Source organism: Dendropsophus ebraccatus, chromosome 10 (genome assembly GCF_027789765.1).
Source record: "Dendropsophus ebraccatus isolate aDenEbr1 chromosome 10, aDenEbr1.pat, whole genome shotgun sequence".
NCBI lineage: Eukaryota > Metazoa > Chordata > Amphibia > Anura > Hylidae > Dendropsophus > Dendropsophus ebraccatus.
The window spans coordinates 33,919,810-33,945,431 of NC_091463.1; the positions used below are offsets into that span (position 1 = coordinate 33,919,810).

A 25,622-nucleotide genomic window follows, 5' to 3' on the forward strand; every position below is an offset into this window, starting at 1 on the left:
CATTTAGAATTATATGTGCGCTCAGCTGATTGGCTGTTCGGCTGAGCGCACATATAATAAGCCGGTCCGCAGCACACTGACTTCATTGTGCTGCGGACCAGCGAAGAGGACGCATCGGGGTGAGTATAGAGCTCTCCCCACCCCCTCCCCGGCACTGCACCCCTCCCAGCAAGGAAGGAGGGTCACTTAACCCCTTCCTTGCTGGGATGGGTGCAGTCTGACATCAGTCTGGCCCCCAGGGGGTTAAGGGGGATGCAATACATCCTCCCTTAACCCCTTGGGGGCCAGACTGTAAGCAGCGATCTGTAAAGATGCTGCATACTGTAAGGAGCACAACACCGCTCACAATGATGGGTGTTGTGCTCCTGTTTGTGTGTTTTTGTGTGTTTCTCCCTTTTTGTTTTTCAGATATCGGTATCCTGGGGATTACGTCGGATTCCGTGGACTACGTCGATGACCAGCGTTTTTTTAATGTTTTTTTTAATAAAATGGTCAATGAGGGGTGTGGGGGTGTTTTTATTTGAATAAAAAAATTTGTAAACTTGTGTCTTGTCTTTATTTCTTTACTTTATAGACTTAGTAGTGGAAGCAGTCTAATAGACGGAATCCATTACTAAGTCGGGGCCTAGTGTTAGCCGGTATAAAATGGCTAACACTAACCCCCCATTATTATCCCAGTACCCAATGCCACCAGGGGTACTGGGAAGAGCCGGGTGCCAGTGGTCCCGGAGCGTCAAAATTGGCGCTCCTGGACCGGGCGGCAGCAGGCTGGTAAGATTTAGGCTGGGGAGGGCCTAAACCAATGGCTCTTCCCACCCTGGTGTTACCAGGCTGCTGTCGCTTGGTTTTTAACCCGGCTGGTTCTAAAAATAGGGGGGACCCTATGCGTTTTTTTTTTTTAAATAAATAAATAATTAAAAAAAAACGCATAGGGTCCCCCCTATTTTTATAACCAGCCGGGTTAAAAACCAAACGACAGCAGCCTGGTAACACCAGGGTGGGAAGAGCCATTGGTTTAGGCCCTCCCCAGCCTAAATCTTACCAGCCTGCTGCCGCCCGGTCCAGGAGCGCCAATTTTGACGCTCCGGGACCACTGGCACCCGGCTCTTCCCAGTACCCCTGGTGGCATTGGGTACTGGGGTAATAATAGGGGGTTAGTGTTAGCCATTTTATACCGGCTAACACTAGGCCCCAACTTAGTAATGGATTCCGTCTATTAGACGGCTTCCACTACTAAGTCTATAAAGTAAAGAAATAAAGACAAGACACAAGTTTACAAATTTTTTTATTCAAATAAAAACACCCCCACACCCCTCATTGACCATTTTATTAAAAAAAACATTAAAAAAACGCTGGTCATCGACGTAGTCCACGGAATCCGACGTAATCCCCAGGATACCGATATCTGAAAAACAAAAAGGGAGAAACACACAAAAAACACACAAACAGGAGCACAACACCCATCATTGTGAGCGGTGTTGTGCACCTTACAGTATGCAGCATCTTTACAGATCGCTGCTTACAGTCTGACCCCCAAGGGGTTAAGGGAGGATGTATTGCATCCCCCTTAACCCCCTGGGGGACAGACTGATGTCAGACTGCACCCATCCCAGCAAGGAAGGGGTTAAGTGACCCCCCCTTCCTTGCTGGGAGGGGTGCAGTGCTGGGGAGGGGGTGGGGAGAGCTCTATACTCACCCCGATGTTGTCTCTTCGCTGGTCCGCAGCACAATGAAGTCACTGTGCTGCGGACCCGCTAATTATACGTGCGCTCAGCAGATCAGCCAATCAGCTGAGCGCACATATAATTCTAAATGTTTCTTCTAATAATGCTATTGTCATAACATAATTAGAAGAAACATTTGATGTTTTCATTAAAGTTAAGTGATGATTAGTAAAGAATGCTCTATTGCCGGCATATGAATTACCGGCTTATGGAGTTTCCTGTACTAATTAATATTTAATTAAGAAAACACATTTTCGTTTAAATAAATTCAGTTTCGTTGGTCAATAATTTAATTCTAACGAATCCATCATTGTGCAATTAAATATACTGTCAAAAAATAAATATATATATAAATATACATTTATTTATATATATATTTATTTTAACAGTATATTTAATTGCAAAATGATGGAATCGTTTACATTTAATTATTGAACAATAAAAGGGACTTTATTAGACAGAAAATGTGTTTTATTAATTCAATATATTAACCATGAGACACATCGGCTATAGTGCAGAGGATCGCAAACCCCGGTAATAGCGATTCATGTAAACTGTTTCCCTGCTTTCCCAGATGCATCCAGAGGTGTTTCCATCACTTTCTTAACATTTTATTTGTTATTTTTAGTTGAACCAGATTTCCAAGTAAATGACCGTATGTTTTGAGCCGCATGTCTATTTTTTCCCACGGCCGGAGTTTCACCCGCACATTTACAGCCGCATAAAAAATACAGCCGCACAGTTACAGCGTGTGAACCCAGCCTTAGGCTGGGTTCACACTACGTATATTTCAGTCAGTATTGTGGTCCTCATATTGCAACCAAAACCAGGAGTGGATTAAAAACACAGAAAGGCTATGATCACACAATGATGAAATTGAGTGGATGGCCGCCATATAACAGTAAATAACTGCCATTATTTCAATATAACAGCCGTTGTTTTAAAATAACAGCAAATATTTGCCATTAAATGGCGGCCATCCACTCAATTTCAACATTGTGTGAACAGAGCCTTTCTGTGTTTTCAATCCACTCCTGGTTTTGGTTGCAATATGAGGACCACAATACTGACTGAAATATATGTAGTGTGAACCCAGCCTTAAGGTGTAAGCTTAGAAACAGGGGTAAACCAGGCAAAAATCTACACCTGTAATTTTTTGTGCAATGCCTGCACCAAGCGCAGGGTCTGCTGTACTAAGAGGCTTGTGCGTCTTAGTAAATCCAGCCGGGGAAAAGAGGGTGGACCTTTATGTAAGACTGGTGCACTGGTATGCTAGTCTTGATAAATGTCCCCCATCATCTCCATGTTTCTTGGCAGTTTACAAAAGTACAAAAATAATCTAGTCTATGCTCAATGATATGTCTATCCTTACGATTGTGGGTTAAGGTTAGCTTTACAAGGTGTGGCTTTACAATGAGTTTTCTGTTTTCTTGGACAAAGGCTGCATCTAAACTTAGGGGAGGGAGATACTGTACATGTAAAACTAATCTGACGTCTACTGACTACAAAGATGTCAAAGATTAGGGAGTACTGTTTCTCACCTCACCCAGTGCTGGATTTAGGGGGTTATCCAGGCTTAGAAAAATGCTTTCTTCAAAATGCAGCACAACTCTTGTCCTTGGTTTCGGTGCGGTTTTGCATCTTAGTTCCACTGAAATGAATGACGCTGAATTGCAATACTACACACAACCTGGGGACAGAGGTGGTGCTGTATTTGCAAGTATTGCAAGTTGCTATGCCTTTTCTAAGTCTGGATAACAGCTTACACTGATCAATAGTGCTCTATATTGTCGCCCATGCTGCTACAGTTTCTGAGAGCCTGCCTTTAGAGATGCAGGAGAACAGAATCCCTTCCTATGTGTGTGCGCAGTGTATGGAAGTCATTATAGTAACTAGCCTCCATCCACTAGCTCAAGTAAATTTGAATTGTAAACACAACAGCCTATACTGAAATGGAACATGAAACGACAGCTACATAAACATGCCCCAGTTTCTATGCAACCAAAATCCTATCCTTCATTTACTCATGTACATATCCCAAAAGAGAAGATTTTTCCGGATAAACAATAGAAAAATAATCAATATTCAGTATAAGAACACTAAGAAGAGAATCAATAAAAGCACAACACATATAGCTCAGTACAAATCTGTTGCAATAAAATGACAGCTCTGAGCATAAAGAAAACCTCCAGAAAACTGAGAATTTTTCAAAATATTTAGTGAGTATTTAGAAATAGATGTGGACCCTGGGGCCTGGCAGAGCTATGACCTTCCTCCATGTTGGACTCAGGAGTACACTTGCTGCCATTCAAAAGCTGCAGCAGGTTTCATTCAAGGATCAAATTATCCTATGGTTTATTGAACATAGAGAAGCACTTTACATTGCTTATTGCTCTAAATTATCTAAAGTGAAAAATTGACAGATCCTCAATGCAAAAAAAAACAAAAAAAAAAAAAACTCTGTTATTGTTGTTTACCGTTATTGTATATTTATTTTCAGTATTTTACTTTACATCTGGCTTGTTACATATAAGGAATCAATTCTGGCATTTTTATTGTATAAAAGTTTATGAGCCAATGGTGCATAGTAACATAGTTGGCTGAAAAAAGATATATGTCCACCTAGTCCAGCCTTTTGCCCTGCAGTGTTCATTTAGAGTAAGGGTATGTTCACACTACGGAATCAGGACGGATGCCGCACGCATCTCCGCCTGTGCCATATACTCCATTGTATGCACTGGCAGATTACACCGTCCACCCGAAGAATGAATCTGTTCATTCTTTGGACGGATGGTGTAATCCGCCAGTGTGTAGAATGGAGTCTATGGCATGGGTGGAGATGTGCGTAAGTGCGAGTGATGGGGGAGTGGCGGAATCCACAGTGGGTGATCCGCCTGGATTCCTCAGTGTTAACATAAGCTCAGGCAAAAGTCCCATGAGTAATGACAACAGCCTTCAATAATCACATGTCCTAAATTATATGATGGATACATCGCTATGTGGTCACATAGTGGGTGATCTGCTACGTCACTTCCAGTCCGGGAGTTTGTGGTCTGAATTACTCTGTGCAAGCAGAATTGTGTTTTAGTTATGGTATATGGACTTGGGTTGGCTGGGGATTATATGAGTATGAATATGATGCTATTTTGTGTTGTAGTTGTGGCTAAGATAATGTGGCTATGCCAGTCATGTGAACAGTGTGCGTCTTTTCCAGTCTGTGCCATGGTGTGGTGTGGATGGACTACTGTACATGACGTCAGCTCACCAGACCATACCAGCAATAAGTGCAGGAATAATACAGGGTTATAGGTATCATCTGTGTTTATAGCTATTTGATTGCCCTATGTAGATACAAAAAAAACACCAGTTTAGTCTCTACTACATCTTTGTTGACAAAGCAAATGTGAAACATGTGGTTGTCTGGGCATATGTGTTCATATAACCTGTACTTTAGGAGGACTTGGTTATTAGTAAGGGTACTTTGCCATTGGTGCTTTTCATTTTTATGATATGCATGTTCTGTGTCCTTCATTATGTAATTGTGTATATTGCTTGTCACTTTATTGCCTAGTGCCCATTGTGTTGTCTACTAAACACTATTTTTTGGATGATATGATGTGATATATATATATATTGTATCCACCCATCCACTGGAAGTCTGTATTGTTCAACCCTCTATACTACATTTATTTTTTTTTTCTCTATATATCTGTCATGTTATGTTACTCTATGAAATGAAGTATACATTTTAGATTGTCTATATTATTGTCCAGCAATTTTTGTAAATTGATTTTCTTAAAAGCCCCATGAGGTAGAGGGGGAAGGGGGAGTATTTTTTTTCTCCAACTCTGACAATAAGCATAAATCCCCAATTCATCCATTTTCACTACATTTGCAGTACAGGTTGGGATAACAGTATTCAAACATATATTTCCCCTTGCATTTGAATGACACAAAATACTAGTATACATTTACATGCAGAGGATGAAAATCTATAATAGTCATGACAATCACATGGGTGACAAGCTGGCCTCCAGAGACAGCCCTGATAACTGTACTGAAACAATCTGTGTATCTGTCTGACCCTCACATGTCGAAAGAACTTTTCATCTGGTGTAAAAAAAATGTTTTTTAAATAAAACGCTAAATAAAATCAAAGCTTTATTTACTGAAACTAGAAAATCCCCATGCAAAATAGTGAAACTTTTAACTGAAATCGTTTACCTAACATGGACTCATATTTTAGGACTTTGAATTATCCGCAAGAGCTGCGGTTGCCCCTTTGAGCCAGCCAAGACAATCTACTGGCTACTGTCTGTAAACTAATAAGCTACTTGGAAGGCAAGACAGGTGAATTTGATTTCCTTATGTATTCCATCCACTACTATTGAGAACATACCAGGAAACTAATCATGGCATTGGCTCGGGCACCTCCAAACCAGGATTACACTTGAACCTGTCACTTTCATTCTGCCTGAACCGGGCAGCTTTTCGCCACCCTGATGGCATTTATTATAAGGTCTCATCCTATACCCAAACTGGGTGAGATTTATTTATCAAGGCCGGTGGGGCAGAAAGAAGACACCAACATTACCCAGATGACTCGTAGTTTGGGCAGCATAAAAAAGATGACAGGTTCCCTTTAATATCCAAGCTTTTGATTAATACACCAAATTTAGTTTTGTCTATTTCTATAAAGTAGATATATTTTTTATGATGTACCTGTCTACTACTGTTTTGGCAGCTTGCAGGAACCTTGCATGATCGTTTTCTTTAAGGAGATGGTCGGCCTGGTTGATGAGCACTGTTGATCGCTCCAGCCTTTGTCGGCAGTTGGCGATCTGTTGAGCAAGTTTTCTTAGCTTCATTACCTGAAAGGCATTTAAAAAGAAAAAGGGAAATAAAACCTTTTCTTGATGTAGCTGACAGTACGCCATGCTATCACCCTGCAGACCCAGTCATCTGTATCATATGGCAATGGCTTCCTGAGCTTAGCCAAGAAATAAGTAGCATGAATGATTGTATCCACCAAACCAACAAGTGACTCCTCTAAACACTATATCTCATTTTCATACTTCATCTTTGAACAGTTTTACAACTCAAATCCAGGACTGTGTTACTCCTCCACATAACCTCTATTCTGTACTGTCAACGCAGACATTTATGAAGCCTCACTGTACAACTATATAACTTATTATAAGGAATACAGAAAATATTCTTGTCTTATTCTGAAGTCTATTATTTTAGAAACAAAAGGGAAAATGACATATCTGAATACTCCAGCAAGTAGTGGGTGAGGAAGGCCTATCTTTTAAACTATATCCTGAACATGGCTGCTATCTTAAATGCTGCCATATTGGATCAAGGGAAAGTTTTTCCAATGGTCATGTAGCATATCAACGAAGACCAGAATTCAATTCAGAAATCTATTGCCTTAATCAGATTTGCAACATCTTGTGTGGTTCAAAATATATCAACACAGTAAGAAAACAACAACCAGGAAAGTTCTCTGTGATACACAGCTATTTGACTTGCTGTCCATGGTGCTGAACACAGAGCTAAAGGTAATGGATTCAATCGTTATGAACCTACACAAGAACTTTCTGTGTTCATAATGGTTAAATCACAAGAGATATTGTAAATTTGATTGTGTCAATCTGAGACAATTCTGGTTTTCCTCTGATATGCTACATCACTACCTTCCAATTGAAAAAACTTGCCCTTGATGCAAGATAGCAGCCATGTTCTGGACATCGCCTAAAAGGTAGGCTTCTTCACCCATTACTTGCTGGGATATCTGGTATTCAGATATGTCCTTTATAGAGGTGGACGAGACTCGATCGCTTGCCATTTGAATACTGGTGGCTGACAAATTTGGATGCAGCCCTAAAGGAGTCTTGGAAAACCTAAAAACTGTTTATGGCTATGTTCACACGACGTATATTTTCAACGGCTGTGATTGTCACGAGAATATACGTTGCATTGCTGTCTATGGGATCCTGGCAGGAGCTTATACACATAGTACACGCACTGGCCTGGATCCCTAACGGCGCCGCAAACAACTGACATGTCAGTTTTCTGCGGCTGCTATTTATTAAATAGTGGCCGCAGAAAACCCTGTCAGTGCACACTGTGGAGCGAGCGGCTACGGCCATACGCTCCATAGCGTGCAGAGTAAAGTTCTGATGCAGGCACACACGGATGCGCCCGCATCAAATTACTGCGGCCGAAAAGATCATCCGTCCGGTACTGGATGATATTTTCTATGACCGGCCGTTCCGTGTCGCGGCCGGGTCACGAAACTGCCTGTCTCATACGCTGTATGAAGATAGCCTATGGCTGTTTTCCAGGACTCCCTAGGGCTGCATCCAACTTCTTTAGCCACCGGTATTCAAGGGCCAAGCAAAAAGACTCAAGAATGCTCTAGTCGTGCCCATCTCTAGTCATTTTTCCTTTTATTTCTTTTGACTATATCGTATACATCTCCCAATTTTTTATTTTTCAAAGCTAATAATTGAGCATGACACATCTTGGGATTTGTCTTGCTAAGAGAAAAAGTAGGGAATGATATACCTCCATTCTCTTCTAGCAGCCTTGTTTCTGTAATATGATGCTGTACAGAGCCACCATATAGTGGCATATGAAATGCCTACAGCCATGTAGCACATAGCCTGAGGGTCTCTGTGCGTCTGTATAAGTATTAATATTGATCATACATAGTCGCCATCTGTTGCTCACATAGACTTGTTAAGACTCGGTCCTGCCTGTACACCATACAATACAGGCTATCATAGAAGGTGGTTGATATTCTCCCACCAGGCACATTATAAGAGTGCTATTACCTGTTACCGCATTGCTCTCTCTTATAACTTGAGATATTGCTGCGTACAGCATGTAATCGCTCGGAGAGATTTATTCTTTCCTACGCTTTCTATACATCCAGTAATTTAGAAACCATCTCTTGTTGACTGGAAGGAACTGCTGCAATATGATGAAAAACCTCCTCTTCCCTGTTATTGTAATATACTTGGGAAAGTTAACAAAGGACAAATGATTGCTATTGCGGCCAGTCATTGATAATGATGAAGGGGCCTCGCACCTTGAGAAGGTCTGGTAATTAGGATCTATTGATTTATTGACCGCTGTGTGGGCTGTGTTGTGGATAAGGAGAACCCACCTCTTTCTCTTTTGCACTTAATTGCTATCAAGATTATCCGGAAAATACAGAAAGACAAATATCATTTTAAACAACTAAGTCTGAAAGCCAGAATAACAAAGCCAATACATTTACAATCTTCTAAAGGTCATGAATAAGCTGCATGACAGTCTGGCTGCTAAAACAACTAGGTAGCAATCCTGGGGCAAGAACTCGATAAATAACGATGCTAGACTTGTTTATCTAACTTGTTTGTCTGTTAGTCACAATCTACAAGTCCACATTTACTCTAGTTCCTCATTCAGGATGTTCTATATACGCACGTAGCCAACCTAATGTACACAGCTTCTCAACTTAACTCTGGGCTGGTGTACAGAAACAGGGACAGGGTGGATACAGCAGGAGGACCGTCTGGAAAACTGGGAGACAGCCATAGCCATAGGCTGTATCCCAGTTTTCCAGGCGGTCCTCCTGCTGTATCCATTTGCTGCACAGAGGGCCAGACAGCGGGAATCTGATGCCGAGCGTTCGGGTTCATACGAACCCAAACCTCGGCAGGTTCGGACCATCCTTAATTCACACTAATCTGAAGATTTTTACTAATTTAGCTTTGAATTCATTATAAATTGAGTTCCTCATCTCTATTTATGAGCCTTAAAGTGAACAGACCACCAGGTACATCGCTCTTTTTTTTTTTTTACATAAACAGACTGGTGGTGCGTCACAATGGAGCCGCATCACAGAGGGGAGATCTGCACACTGAGGGAGCAAGTGTAGATGTGTACAACTCAGGTGCGGGAGGAGGCCACATCTCCTCCCTGCCTTGCCACCCCATCAGATGATCGGGGGATACAGCTGGTATATGCCATGGGTAACAGGCAAATCTGACCTTTTTCTGTGGTGCACTCCAGGGGCGCATGTTAATAAATGTCCCAATATGTCAACCCAATCACAACAGTCTGGAACAAACATCCCGCCTCATTGATATATACGCCATCCCCTTACTTTTGTTTCCTTGATCTTCACCGCAATCATTTGCTTTCTTCTATGTATAATGTCCACCAGTTCATCACATTCCTCATTGAGCTTCGCCTCGTGCATGCTGGTATTAACCTGTAGAAAGACGTGAAAGACAAAATTTTAGCCCGGACACAATCTACTTATTATAAATGTGAAACCAATTTAGGAGCATCATAATGACATGTTTAATAGGTTAAGTGGGTTAAGGAGAAAGCACCATGAAGTGACATGTTTAATTCCCCATTAGTAGTGTGCAGCCGCCTTCCTGTATAATCTGTATTTCTTTTCACAACACTGCCTGCTTAATGGCGTAACTCTAATAGACATTATGTGAGTACAATTGCTACTTAAGGAGCCGAATCAAGCTAGTGCAGAAAGCAGGCACTGTCTGCAATGCGAGGAAGGGCTGCTATAATAAAATGCACTGTTATTCCGGGTTTCTTGGTGCCGCCATACAGTACACTCATGATATAGAGGCACATTCAATTTACAATTGCCTAGCCGCCAATCCAGAACGCAGCAAGATGCCTTGTTGCTGGGAATACATTTAATGTAGGCCTGTCACGCTGGATTAACATTTTCTAATTGCGCACTACATCAAAAACTACGTAAAGGTCATGCTGAACATTTGTTTCGGAACGGCTCACTTTTTCTAATTGTCTTCTTTTATTTGGCTGTCTGGTTTTCCTCTCTTATTCCGAGAGCGTTCTACAGAAGCCACTGTTGGTTTAGGTAACGGAAGAAAGCGCAAGAAAAATTTGGCAATTATTCGAGAGGTATTGAAAATTACGCTGAATCTCATTGTTATTGCTCGGAGAAAGAAAATGAAAAAGCGAAGAGAAAGAACAAAAACGGAGAATAGCAACAAATCTCATTTCTAGAAGATTAAAGCAATTCTTTATAGAGTTTGGAAACATGGCACTTTGACTTTACACAGAGATCTTGGAGAGTACTTCAGGGTTGAAAGTACTTTGCATATAATAGACAGAAATCTGCATACTTAAGAGAGAGTCACTCTGGATGGCAGCAAGGGCAGTCTGAGAAGAGCAGTATAACTAGGACAAGCCTGCTTCACTATAAATGATTGTGCTGCTATTCAGACAAAGCATTCATGGGGAAAATAGAAAGAAATCTAGAGCTTCTCTAGATGGGCACTGTCGGAAAAATAACTAAAACTTCTGACATTTCGCAGGGATGTGCAAAAAGAAAGTACAGTCCAACAGCACCATAGACTGTAGCTTACTAATAGCTGAAGGAGGTATGGTTGCATGCTAGTTTGTCAGCAATCCCAAATGCCGGCTTGTCAACATAGAAGAACAACGGAATCCAACAACATCTAGTAGTGGGCAAAACATTCCAAACTTTGATAGCATAACTGGGTAAATGCAGCAACTTTCTACCAAGACTCGGTTTACTTGGTTATGCAAGCAAAACTTGGAATTTTTTGCAATCTACTGGATGCGGCAGGATTCCACTGTTCTTCTTTATCACTAGGGCATGTCAAAATTGTTTGTCAGTTGTTTCTCCAGGAATACAGAGATAATTGACAGCAAGAAAGTGAGCCTCCCCACTTGTTTTGCTGACTGGTCAAAACAGGTCCCTGTGCCATGCCCAAAGTTTTTTTTTATGATAGATACACTTTAAACTTAGAACCCTTCTGCACTTGCACATCTTTCGTTATGAAACTGTGTTTCTGCTGCTGGATGCTACAGTATTATTTTTAGAACTGGCATTTTCCATAATGGTACTCAAATCGACTCAGTATCCACAATCTGCACCCCTGCAAACCGCTTGTACTGTCAGATAGCTGCTTTTAATCCAAGATCTGTCCTGGGGTCCGTTCGGCAGGTGATGCAGTTATTGTCCTAAAAAACAACTTTAAACTTGCAGCCCTGTGTCAAACTGCTGTAGCCTAGAGTGTCTGTGCCCTAGGCCTGTGACGCCCCTCTGTACCTCGTCACCACCCTCCTCATCATTAGAAATGCCCCTGGGCACAATTTTTCCTAATCATCACTTGTCTGAATACTGCACATGTGCTCAATCGTTAAGACACATGTGCAGTGTTCAGACAAGAGATTAGGAGGCTTTCATAATGAGGAGGAGGGCAAGGAGGCGGGACGAAGGAGTGGTGCAAGCCTAAGGCACAGACACTCTAGGCCACGCCAATTTGACACAGCGCTGCAAGTTAAAAACTTTTTTTTTCAGGACAATAATGGCATCACCTGCTGAACTGACCCTAGGACAGATCTTGGATTAATAGAAGCTATCCGAGGGTACAAACAGTTTGTGGGGGCAGGTTGTGGATATAGAGTCTCCCATAATAGCATTATATTATCTTGTTACATCTGTCAGGTGGTGGATATATTATCCAAAGATGGGGAAAATGGAAAAGCTACTGTAGTACAAATTTTTGAAAAGTTAATGTTGGCTATGATATGAAGATGAAGCTGTGGGCAAACAGAGTGCATCTCAGCTGGCTGTATATAAGGCTGCACGCCAGTCAGCGAACCTATGCTGACCCCTGTCTAACACTAAAAGCGACTACATTAACAAGTAAGCATCAGAACTAGAACGTATAGCAATGTAAGAAGATGGCCTGATGTGATAAATAATATTTTCTTTCACACCACTGAGTAGTCTAGGCTCATGTACTTTGTATTCCTGGGGAAGAGATGGCACCAGGATCCACTATGCGCAGAATACAAGCCGGCAAATGCAGTATGGGTTGTGGTATTAATGTGGATGTACTGTACTAGCTACCTAAACATTGTTACAGACCAAGTACGTCACTAATCTCTTGGTGTCAGAAGACATGACAAAGCTTCCTAAAGCCATTTAATGTCCTATGTTCACCCCAACGTGTTTCTGCACACAATAAATCCCTTTTATTCTATAGCCATCTCTTTATACTAGCTGACACATAGAAAATGGCAAGTCCATCAAGTAAAGCTATATAATTATAGTGACAAAAAATGATTGACAGCTTTACAAGACTGATCACCGAAGCAACAGAAACCACTCATATTCCTGGTAATAGACTGAAGAAAACAATCACTGACAGTACTGGTACTGTCAAAGGAAAAAAGTAATGAAGATATCTGGAAGAAACCGATAATCAGAACATTCCTGCTCTAGACTTATTACATGATGGTTTATTTTTGTGTATATATACTTACCATATAATTATCTGTTCCAGTATATTATGGAATTGGTGAGGGACATTAGGAGGTATCGGGCGTCTTGTAGGGATGCAAGTGCCATGGTCATTTTTTTGAACCACCACTCAGTTCCTGTGCACAGCGGCAGTCTATTCCCAAGCAATGGTTGGCATGAAGCACTGGAGGCTGGGCCGTTGGCCCCCAGTGTGACTAAACCCCCTCTCCTTTAAAATCAATGGAGTTGCACCACAGAGGGGAGATCATCACACTGGGAGCGGGCGGGGCCAGCCTCCAGTGATTCATGCTGGCTTGTGCTCGGGAATAGACTGGCGCCATACGTAGGAATCGGGCGGCGGTTCAAACAATGGACCGCGCACCTCCGGTGCAGGTCTATTCATGTAGAAAACCCAAAGTGATGTAATGGTATATTATTTACTTTAAGACTAAGGGGCAGTGTAGGTTTTAGTTACCCACATAATATATACTTTTCGCCTTAGACCTAGATGTCTAGGAAATACCGTTGTTTACCATTCACTAGTGGTGCAATTGGGTATAATTTCCTATGTTAAATAAAAAGTAATAAAAGTCCCCAAACTAAATAGTTCTGTCATCAAACCAATAGCAAAGTCTGAAATTCTATCTATACCTAACTTTAACATTGTCTTTATAGTAATAGATCTGGTACAATAATTATGTACAGCTTAACATATTCCAGAACATATCTTCTAATATGTTGTGTATAGATAGTGTCTAAACTGATGGTCTGAACACACTTCCTTTCTTTACTTTACTTGTACAAATCTATTACCCCAACGCCAGTGCATTACAATCACATCACAATTCAGTGACAAATGTTTAAAATTTTTATTATAGTTTTTTTATTTATTTTTGTAAATTCTTTATTTTTTACATAATTAAAGCATGACATTTAATTTTTACAAATCTTGCATAAAACATGTATACTGTAGTGTATTCATTATTTCAGGTGTAATATTTATCCTCTCTATAAAGAGAGAATACACCAAGGGAAATGAGTTCCATATGTCACGTATGAGGCCGAACTAATGACATCTACATCTGTCTTTGTTCAGGACAACGCCGACGCGTGAAAAGGTCGCTGTCCAGTGCTGAATTATCCGACACCAGGCTGCATAATTATTTCTTCTAATTGTTCTCTAATCAATTCTAGTTTACAAGTCAGACTGCTTGTCAATGAAACGTCACCTTGTTATCTCATATCTCTCCAGGAACCCAGACAGTGTGAAGTATTGTCAGAAAAAATCCTCAGCTACCAGCAAAATCAATGACATCTCTTATCGTAATATCTTTGTTATTGATGCAATTAAACATTCTAGAAGAAAGTAATTGATACAGCTAATTGCTATAGAAAACGATTGCATGTAACTATTATAAAACAACCTTGTATTTCATTATTCATATTTCTATTGTAATGTATTTGTCGCTATCTGCGGATTACATACATGCAAACAATGTGTATAAATAATACATAGATCCATTAAAAATTAAATATTACAATATAATACATAGAGTAAATAATATAGTGATAATAAAATATTTACTCTATAGCAGCCATATAGATTAATCACAGGACTGTGAGAGAAGGATTAATAACAGTAAGGGGGGATAAAATGTAAGATAATGGGATAAAATCTATGGGGTGCCATTACAATAAGAAAAAGGAGAAGACTTTAACTATGAACAATGGCCGCTAAGAGACTGTTCACATACAGCCCCACAACAGCAAAATTCTATGCTGTGTTCCTGCAATGGGCAACAGGTATGGACACACAGTGCCATCCAATTGGCTCAGCTTTGGGCTACTATTTTTCCCCCATTACCCTCTTGTACAGGGATCTGGATTTTGTTATAGATGGCCACCAGGTCACTAACACTGAGACTGGTTCAAGAACTGTTCAGAACAGGTGAGGTTTTTTTATGGGAATTTGCTACTGCCCTGGACAGTTCCTGTGATGGACAAAGGTGGCAGCAGAGAGCACTGTGTCAAACTGAAAAGAAAACAATATTTTCTGCAGGACATACAGCAGCTGATAAGGATGGGAAGACGACATTTTTAAATAGAAGTAAATTACAAATCTATATAACTTTCTGAAACCAGTTGATTTAAAAGAAAAACATTTTTGCTGGATAACCCCTTAAACTCACACCACAGTAAGGGAGATCTGTGTATTATATCATTCTGTTGTTCTGTTTTTTTTTTACTTTTAATCTCTACAATAAGTAAGGCGCAGACTTGGCAATGATTTCCTAGTTCCCTTGGTTCAATCAGGTTCTCATGTTTTGTGAAAGGCAACCTAATAATGTTAGTTTGTACAATCCACCCAAGAATACTTGTATGTATGCTGGTCCTGGCAGGAATCTCTAGTGTTCAACGTCATGTTTTATTCTTACTCTAATGTTACCTTGGCAAAGGAATTAATTTAATCCAAAAGGAATTGTCCATGAACTATAATGTACTCAGACCAGCAACATGATGAAAAACATTATTGTCCTCCTCAAACAGTATTTCTCTAGGCTCCAACCAACTTAGTGTATTAGACAAAAGTAGCCTTGGATTCCGTAAGTTAGACAAGAAGTAGTAGCCTTGCATTCAGTGAGTTATACAGGAAGTAGTAGCCTTGGATTCAGTGAGTTATACAGGAAGTAGAAGCTTTGAATTCAGTGAGTTATACAGGAAGTAGTAGCCTTGAATTCGGTGAGTTAGACAGGAAGTAGTAGCCTTGGATTTAGGGTTTTAGGGCTCCTTTATACAGCCCAATGAAGTGCCCTAAAAAAGTACTGATCAGTTTTTACAAGGCCCAGTTGATCGTGCATTAGCGTCATCATAGTCAGTCACACATTACCTTTTACACAGGAAGATGTAAGGACGACTAAAGATGATTTCACTGCCCAAACTAAAGATCAGCCAACGAACAAGCTATTTCTTGTTCATCAGTCGATCCCTAGCCCATTTACACAGGATGATTATCGGCAAATGGATGTTCCTGCCTGCAAATAATCGACCCATGTAAAAGACCCTTGTACAGTTGCCATTTTGAGTGGCAGAGATGGGTCGAGCATGTGTGAGTCTGGTCGTTCGACATTTGAATACCAGTGGCTGAAGAAGTTGGATGCAGCCCTAAGCTTTCTCCAGCATTTTTGTTTTTCAGCATTGAAAACATGTATACAGCCTATGGTTATATTAATGTTTTCGAGGTAGCCCTAGAGCTGCATGCAACTTCTTTAGCCACTGGTAATAAAATGGTGAAGACTTAAAAGGGTTGGCCACTTTATAGTAAAATTGTGCTGCCCTGCTCTATGGTGAGTCTGTCCATAAGATGGCTCACATGGAGAAACATGTGACCATGTGTCCTCCATAGGCAAATACAGGCTCAGTGTTTGACACTTGAAGGCTGGGCATCGTCACATGCTTCTCCATGTCAGCCATCTTAAGGACAGACTCACCACAGAGCAGGGCAGCCCAGCACAATTTTACTATAAAGTGGCCAACCCCTTTAAGTTGTCACCATTTTATTACCAGTGGCTAAAGAAGTTGGATGCAGCCTGGAGGAGGGGAGTCTGATAATAGCTCTATGAGGTACACAGGGAGCTGCTGTCAGTAAGTGCAGTGAGTACAATTATTATTATTTTTTTTATGACATATATTTTATTGAAGATATAGGTTTAAACCTTATATATAAACACGGCCAAAGGTAATGACCAACAGTGGAAACAAGAGTGAGTACAATTATTAATACTGTACACTTTAAGCATGCTCGGGTTGCACTTATCTCTAGTTATGGATCTTGCTGCTTCTGAAAACTGACCCACCTTTCCTCTCTTAGCTCCCCCTGGACGTCAATATCCATTCTCCTCATCTCATTTCTCAGTAGTATTCATTGGTATTAGTGCAGGCCTGTTCCAGCCATGTATAATTATGTATATACATTCAGAGACAAAGCTACCAGAGAAAACAGGAATTTATCGTACGAAGATAACAATTAAAATGCAGAAAGATGAAACGGTATACTCAATACACATAAGTCAGGCAACAAGTGAAATCCAATTTGCCTCTAAATCCTTATGAATTTGATGCATTATGCATAAACATGCAATTTATAGTCATTTCCTCATTACATTACCTGAAGTGATAATGCTGAGTTGTTAGAACTGCGTAAAAATGAACTTGAGGAGAAGAGAGTGACAGTAAATAAAGGGAGCAGTGTTTAATCTGTCTGAATCTGCTGTGTGTTCTCTCCCACTCCTTTCTCTTTGATTTATTCCCTCAATCTATATTTCCCCAACTTCTTGCTCCAGGCTCCTATCACCTCACAATGTAATATTTCATTCCTCAAGCAGCTCAGGTTTTTCTATCATCTTTATCTTTTCTTCCTTCTATACATTTACTCTATCTCTTATTTAAGAATCCTATTTTTCTCTTGTTCTCCAGTCACATTGAAGGATCATTATGTTTTTTTGTAATTACAATTAACATTACTCGGATATTATGCAGACTAGCTTGTGGCCATGTATTACACTGATCTGGGAATCAGGGCGAATAAAAAGCTTAACTAAGTAAACATTTTTCCTACAATAAAATATGGGACTAGTTTATATGAGGTTTTATGTATTTCCTGCTTCCTATACAAAGACAATACAAAGACAAGACCTTCTCCAGCACTGTATAGGGATTATCAACACCTGCATTAGTCCCTGTCTATATACAGTTTCATAGGAGGAAAATTAACCTACAGAATTGCTATGTTTTTAGCAGCAAATCCTTTAATATAGGTGTAACTTTTAGGTAGACGGAGAATCTATGGAGACTCATTAGGAAGTTCAGCTATCTACGGAGACACAAAAATGCAGAGACAGTAATGCACGTAACCCCAATTGGATCAGAATTGGGGTCCCACATTACTGACTCGGTGCGTTCCGTCTCCATGGATACCTGAACTTCCTGAAACTTGAAAAGTAGATATAGCAGCTCACCGTCTTCTCCTGGTCTATCGGTAGGTGCACGGACCGCTGCGTGGTAAAGCAGCCCACTCGGGATACCAAAAAAAGAGAAGATGTCCAGCACCGAAGCGATATTCCAATATCTGATGTCTTTGTTAGTAGTAAAACAAACACTCCATAGTCCACCTACATATTTCAGGCCAAATGGCCCTTAGTCATGGCATAAGTAGAAAATTCACAAAAAATTTGTGAACTTTGAACTTATGCCATGACTAAGGGCCACCTGGCCTGAAACATGTAGGTGGCCTATGGAGTGTTTGTTTTACTACTAATAAAGACATTAGATATTGGAATATCATATCGGTGCTGGACATCTTCTCTTTTTTTGAACTTCCTGACAGGTACACTTTAAGGCTATGTTCACACTGCGTATGAGTCCGGCCGCATTTCGTACGCCGCCGTACATGTGCGGCTGAAACTACGGGCGTGGGAAAAACCGGCATGCGGCCAGATGCGTACGAACCGCGAACATATGCCCGTAGTACAGTTATGCTTCCCTAGCTTGTTTCGTAGCAATCTGAAACAGGGCATTTACTTGGAAATCTTCGCCCAGCCCCGTAAACCACACAGAACCTTTTGGATCGAAAAATATAGTTCAATTTGGCTGAAATAAGTACTTCGTACGGGACTGCACTGAAATCCACGGCCGTGAGTTTCAACATTTCCGTCCTCAAACAATGGTCGCCGCATACGATCCGGCCGTAAGCTCATACGTAGTGTGCATTGTGCGGGCGTATATCGTATACTTTCAAGCGAACGCATCAACCTCAAAACTACGTGCGTATATTCGCGGTTCGCACTACAGCCGGAAAGCAATGTAGTGTGAACATAGCCTCAATGGGCAATATCATTTCAATCAACTTCCATCCATTTTATACCTTTTTTGATTCACAACCTATTTCACCAACCTAAGTCCTTAATTTACCAAATAAAACTCCTCACCAGAAAAACAGACCTAAAGTCCCGATCTCTAGGTGTCTCAAATCTCTGCAAACTGCTGTCCAATGCCTGCATTGCTACTACATTGGTCAGATATTTGAGCCTGTTGAGATCTGAGTAATTTAGAGGACCCGGCATCCTAAATTCTTTGTCTTGTTCCTCACACCACTCCTGAGAATTTTTTGCAGTGTCATTATCTTTTTGAAAGAGACACTGACATTAGGCAATATGTTCAAAAAGATAGGGCGCATTTGGACAGCAACTATCTGAAGATACTGCCGGTGGTACATGTCATATTAACATCTATATAACTGCTATGATGGAAGGTTTCCTAGCAGAACATTGTTTGGGGCATCACAATGCATCCACTAGTTTGCCTTCTTCCCACAGTGTATGTTAGCATCAGGTATGGCATAAGGCAGTCAGACAGGACACAGATAGTGAGCCTTAGCTGAACCCACCCACTGCCCCTGCCTACTTGCCACAGACAGCTCTAGGAGGCTGCGGACAACCAAGAGGACAGTCCCTACCCTGAAAAAGTGTAACACAGAACAGTGACAGACAAAACCAACACAATGGGCTAGAGTAGCCAATTCGGGTCAGCTACATCAGGCAGCAAAAGTACAAAATCAAGATCCAAAAGAGTAGACAAAGTCAGGCGGTAAGGTCAGGACAGGCGGCAAAACAGGGAAGTCAGGAAACAAAGCCAAAGGTCAGAAATACACAGACAATAGCAGAGGTAAAAACTGCAGCAGAATATAACTCAATAGCCAGCATTAGACTGCTGGAGTGCCAGACTATTTATCAGTAACCTGGTCCAGAGCCTCATTGGCAAAGGCACCTGTCAGTCAAAAAAAACACAACACCAAACAGCTGAAGGAACACAGAAGCAAAGTAACTCTTTTATTGCCAGAAACCTGACAGGCTAAGCGGGTGGGGCAGAACACACAAAGACAGGTCCCTGTTCAGACAAGGTTCAGGAATCAGCGCTTTCTCCGCTACACAGCCTGAACTGACAAGCGAAAAGACACAATCCTGACAGTGTATTTTGGTGTCAACATTTCCCTAGGTAGGGGATTTACCTACACCTGTCTGTCCATGTGATCAATAAGAAAACATGATTAATCAGACCGGGCAAACGTCTTCCATTGCTCTACGGTCCAGTTTCAGCCCATTGTAGGCACTTCTGTTGGTGGACAAGTGTCAGCATGGTCACTCTCAGCAATCTGCAGCTATGTATCCATATACATTAATCTGTGGTGAAATGTGTGACAATTATCATAGCCAGAATAGGCTAGCCTTCTCTCACCATGTCCATCAGTGAGTCTTAAGCACCAAGGACCTGTCGCTTCTCCTTTCTTTAACCACTTTTGGTAAGTACTAGTTACTGCATATTGGGAATACCCCACAAGACCTGCTGGTTTGGAGATACCCTGACCCAGCCATCTATCCTTCACCACTTGTCACTTAGATCCTCACTCTTGTCCATTTTCTCTGCTTCCAACACATCTACAAGAATTGCCTGTTGATTTGCTGCCTAATACATCCCATGTCAATGTTACGAGATAATCAATGTCAATTTCACCTTCCAATGGTTTCCATATTATGTATGGTCGGTGTACATGATTTACTTCTAATTTAGTTCTATTTTTTGCTGCTTAGCAATCCTGACCCAGTCAACAATAATAACACACTGTAGTGAACACTGGTTTACCCTCGCACTTGTATATATCGGTAATAAACAGACATGAACTGACATACATTGAATTTATGGTGAAAAAAACAGCAATTTTGCGGGTTGTTTTTTTGAGAGGTAAAAGAGACTTTCTATAACTTTAAAAAAAAAAAACTGGATATACAGTTAGATGCCTTGCCTTTACTAGTAGTGCTGTATCTCACAATTGTTTACATCTCAATATAATTCCCAAAAAAATAACCTAACAATGGCAAATTCTTTCTCCGTTCCTCTCATTTTAGCTCTCGGTAATTAGCATAATATTAACTATATTACCCAGAAATTGTCAATACAATGGAGCAGATTTATCAAATACTGGCTCTGTATAAGAACTCTCATTACTTTGAGTGATGTCTGCTCCATATTTTTATATTGTTTCATTGCTCATGATAAATGTTTCTATCCCTACGGAGTGCTATAAATCAAGCACGGTTCTGCCGTACATAAGCTGCATTTTAGGGGAAAATTCAGGATTTTAAAAGAGCACTAAAATTTTGTTAGAGGCCTTAGCTGAGAAGCCCCCATAATATATGTGTGTTTTTAGTACATTCACAAAACATTTCTGTGACAGAACATATAACTGAAATATGATTGTTTATGCAGCAATATAATCTACTCCAATTGAATAAACCCTTATGCCTGCTTAATTTTTTTAAGTGCTTTAAAATATAGTGATAATAGTCAAGAATGATTCCAAGATTTTCATATCACTGGCCTGTCCTTCATAAGTCCATCAATATCAGAGTGGTGAAGGTCCAACTCTCAGATCAGCTGTCGGAAAGGCCACAGTGCCCATCAATGGCCTATTGTAAGGATGGACCATTGGTATCGCAGTCTTATAGATACTGATTCCAGTAGCAGAAAATTGAATTTAAATAAAACTATCATCCTAACAAATATTTCTTTTCAATATAGTGTAATCAATACTCAATAATCAATAGTACTGGCTTCTTTCTTTCAGATGGATAGCTCTGATGAAGAGCTGATTGAAAGCAATGCATTCTGTGAATTGTAGTACTGAGCAACTGCTCATCTGGTAAGTACAAGCAAGAAATACAAAACTAAATACTATTTATAGACCTTGAGGCCTGGTATAGGATAGTACCTAATATCCCTTGAGGTTTAATGTAGCTCATATGTTAACAGAAAATATTTTGGGATGGTGAAGGAGATTGTAGTGTCTTTGTTGTGGTCTATGATGGTAAATGGCTAAAGGGGTGTTGTAAGCTGATGGACTGGCAGGTGAGGTGATATGGTGAGTCTTATATTATTTTATGGCATCCTCATACCACGTCATAGTGAAACTAGAATTTATATAAATTAAGTCTTAGTGGGTTTCAAATCCTGTACTAATGAATTTCATAAATATATCTTTACAGTGATGAAGCCCCATTTCTCTGCTAGAGGTTTACCCCATTGTCTACATGATTACATAATCTGGCTGCCTCTTGACACAGCTCAGTGTCCATGGATTATGAAGTGTATGAATCTGGATATTAGGAGTCCCCCTAGTGGTGGCTGAAGGCAGTAAGAATTTTGTCCTTTTTCTCTATAAGTGTGGGCAATATGGGGTATGGGGTTGGTAGAAAATAAGTTGGTGCTATTGTAGGTAAATGTTCCACCTGCAGATATTGGTACATATTTTGCACATTTGAGACTAAGAGTCCTATTCCACGGGCGATCAATAATGTAAACGAGCGCCGATCTGCTAAATCGGCGCTCATTTACTGGGCCTATGCCACGGCCCGATGATCGTTTAGGGAGGGCTGCAGGGATATCGTTACCGATGTCCTTGCAGCCCTTGCAGCATACATTACCTAGCAGGGCTTCTCCTCCGCTCCGTCTTCCTCCCCTGTCCCGCGGCACAGCATCAACTCCGGAGTGGCCTGACTGGGCTGTCAGACCGCTCAGCCAATCACTGGCAGCGGCAGTCCTGGACAGTGATTGGCTGAGCGGTCTGACAGCTCAGTCAGGCCACACCGAAGCTGCTGCTGCACCACGGGACCCGGGGAGAAAGACAGAGCGGAGGAGAAGCTCTGCTAGGTAATGTATGCTGCTTCTCAAATTGTCGGTCGCCCGCCCCGCTATTCCACGTAGCGATGCGCGGTGGGTGACCGATGATTTTAGGTTGAGGCCTAAATAAACGGTCAACCGATGACATGATCATTGGCTGATCGTTTTCTCTATTCCACCGAGCAATAATCGGCCGAATCAGGCCGATTTGGCCGATTATCGCTCCGTGGAATAGACCCCTAAAGAACAAACTTTTTAAGGGACCAAAGTCTATGTCCTATATTTATTAGGATTTCTGTATTCTCCCTGCAAAAGCCTTCTGGACTCCATGCCATTTTTTATCTCACGATTTATAGTAAAATCTGCACCAACGTCTGTTATTTTTGCCAAGGAATGAAAACATTTGCATAATATATATTTCAGAGTATTTACTGAATCTGTTACACATCATTAAGACTATAACAGTAGCTTTGCAGTGTTCTATTCCCATAGCCTTCAATCAACATCTCTATATTCTCTTCAATAAACCCATATGGGATAAAACCAGGCCAACATCCTGTTGAGTTTGTCTCTGAATATAGCAAATCATTGGGTTTAATGTAGTTAGATGGCACCAATAATGCTGATAGATGAGCAGTTAAACCTATATATAACACCTTCACTGGTCCGTAAACCTGAAAAGTGCCTTGCAAGGTGCACTGGGTTTGTGATTATCTTTCATCATACAGGAGTTGCTGGGCCATTACAACGTGTCTAACAAAAGCCATAACTTGCATCATGCAGCTTTAAGATCCTGTCTCCCTGTTCTGTTGTGAAAAATTGCAGTCAGGCGGTTGTGTGCCTGTGTGAAGGTAGCTGCAATGCATTCTGGGCTTTCAATTTTATCCACAATAAAAATTCGCTCTATGATAAGCCATTATATCAGAACAAGCTTAGCAGACAGCAATATGCAAAGGGGGTCTATAAAACAACACCCAACCCCCTACTCTGATCTACTAATAATACACATTACACTGTAACTGCATCTATTAAACCAACTCGTGTGATATAATCTATGGTTACACTAGGTCATTTATCATTTATATGAAGTCTTACTATTTCTGGGTTTCTAATTTGTTGCAATATATCACAATATTTATCACAAACAAATTTTGAATAATATACTGGAAATGCAAAGAACAAAGGAAATAACATAAGGGCAGACTCGATGGACCCGGTGAGCTTTTTCTGAAATCTTCTATGTTTCTGTAAATCCATTTGGAAGATGTTTTGAATACATTTTTGCATTGTAAATATGTGTTTGTGGATATTCTGCACATGGACTTGTTATTTTATTTGCATACATACGTCACAGCTTGGAGCCTGGAAGGGCCTTGCTAGGAGCGGTGGAGTCACACAAGCAGAGGCCCGACATCATGGTATTCTCTAATGTCAAATTAAGTTTAAAAAATTGCAAGGTTCTTTCTGGCAAAATAAACAATGTGACATCCAATGCATTAAATTATCTAAGGCGTCCCAGTCTTTATGTAATAGTGTTATATGTAATCTGTGTTATATGCTAAGTGGCCCAGTTATAGTATAGTAAATAAATGTGTATAATATAATATATAAAGTCACATAGTTATGCTAAGAGGCCCAGTTATAGTATAGTAAATACATGTGTATAGTATAATATATAAAGTTACATATTTATGCTAAGTGGCCCAGTTATAGTATAGTAAATACATGTGTATAGTATAATATATAAAGTTACATAGTTATGCTAAGTGGCCCAAATACATGTGTATAGTATAATATATAAAGTTACATAGTTATGCTAAGTGGTACAGTTATAGTATAGTAAATACAGGTGTATAGTATAATATATAAAGTTACATAGTTATGCTAAGTGGCCCAGTTATAGTATAGTAAATACATGTGTATAGTATAATATATAAAGTTACATAGTTATGCTAAGTGGCCCAGTTATAGTATAGTAAATACATGTGTATAGTATAATATATAAAGTTACATAGTTATGCTAAGTGGCCCAGTTATTATATAATAAATATATGTGTATAGTATACAGTATTGAGTTGCATAGGTAATAAAGTTGAAAAAAGACACCAAGTTTGACCTATAACAATCCTGTGTTGATCTAGATTTCAGATTTCAAATTCAAGGTGGTCTACCACGGACACACTAGGGGGCGTAAAGCACAAGGCTTTTAAGTGTATTGAGAAAGGACGGTAAATAGTTGCTATCAGACCTGCTGCAGTATACACTGGGGGGGGGGGGGGGGGGGGGGGGGGGGGCGGGGGGTTGCAGGCGGCAGACATATACCAGCTATAGAGATGAGAGCAACTCAAGTCCAATCGTTCTGCATATAAATACCGGTGGCTGAAGAATTTGGATGCAGCCATAGGGTGCCATGGGCTATATCTATGTTTTCCAGAACTCCCGTCCATCTTCTCCAGTCACCGATACTCAAATGCAGAACGATTGTGCTCATCTCTAACCATGCTGTGAAATCCTTGGTGGCAATTCTGCACAATATTGAGGGAATTTTCTGCCATGGGTTTACATGCAGACCGTAAGCGGTGGGAAAGCCGCAGCATTTCTGATCCATATGAAAGTCTATCCAGTGATATCAATATGCATCCCATTCACAGTGGCTTGCGTTCATGTATTACTTGTCACTGGTTCTATCATGACAGCTTTGGTTGCCTCTCGCAGTAATTACTGGAGATGAATTATCATATTCATCATTCCTTTTGCTCAGCGGACATATGACTGACTGAATTTAACTCCGGGCATTTATTAATAGAGAAAATGAAATGAGCTCAGTTATCTGCATTGAA

The 25,622-nt window shown here is 40.5% G+C and overlaps 1 protein-coding gene across 4 annotated transcripts in view; it reads right to left on the reverse strand.

Moving 5' to 3' along the window:
* MID2 (midline 2) overlaps positions 1–25,622 on the reverse strand; it is a 200,069-nt gene that overhangs the window by 70,575 nt on the left and 103,872 nt on the right. For all 4 annotated transcript variants that reach the window (XM_069986526.1, XM_069986525.1, XM_069986527.1 and 1 more), the window contains 2 exons: positions 9,886–9,993; positions 6,447–6,595 (listed from right to left, as the gene is read on the reverse strand). In XM_069986526.1, coding sequence (XP_069842627.1) covers positions 6,447–6,595; positions 9,886–9,993 — 257 coding nt within the window. The remainder of the gene's footprint in view (positions 1–6,446; positions 6,596–9,885; positions 9,994–25,622) is intronic.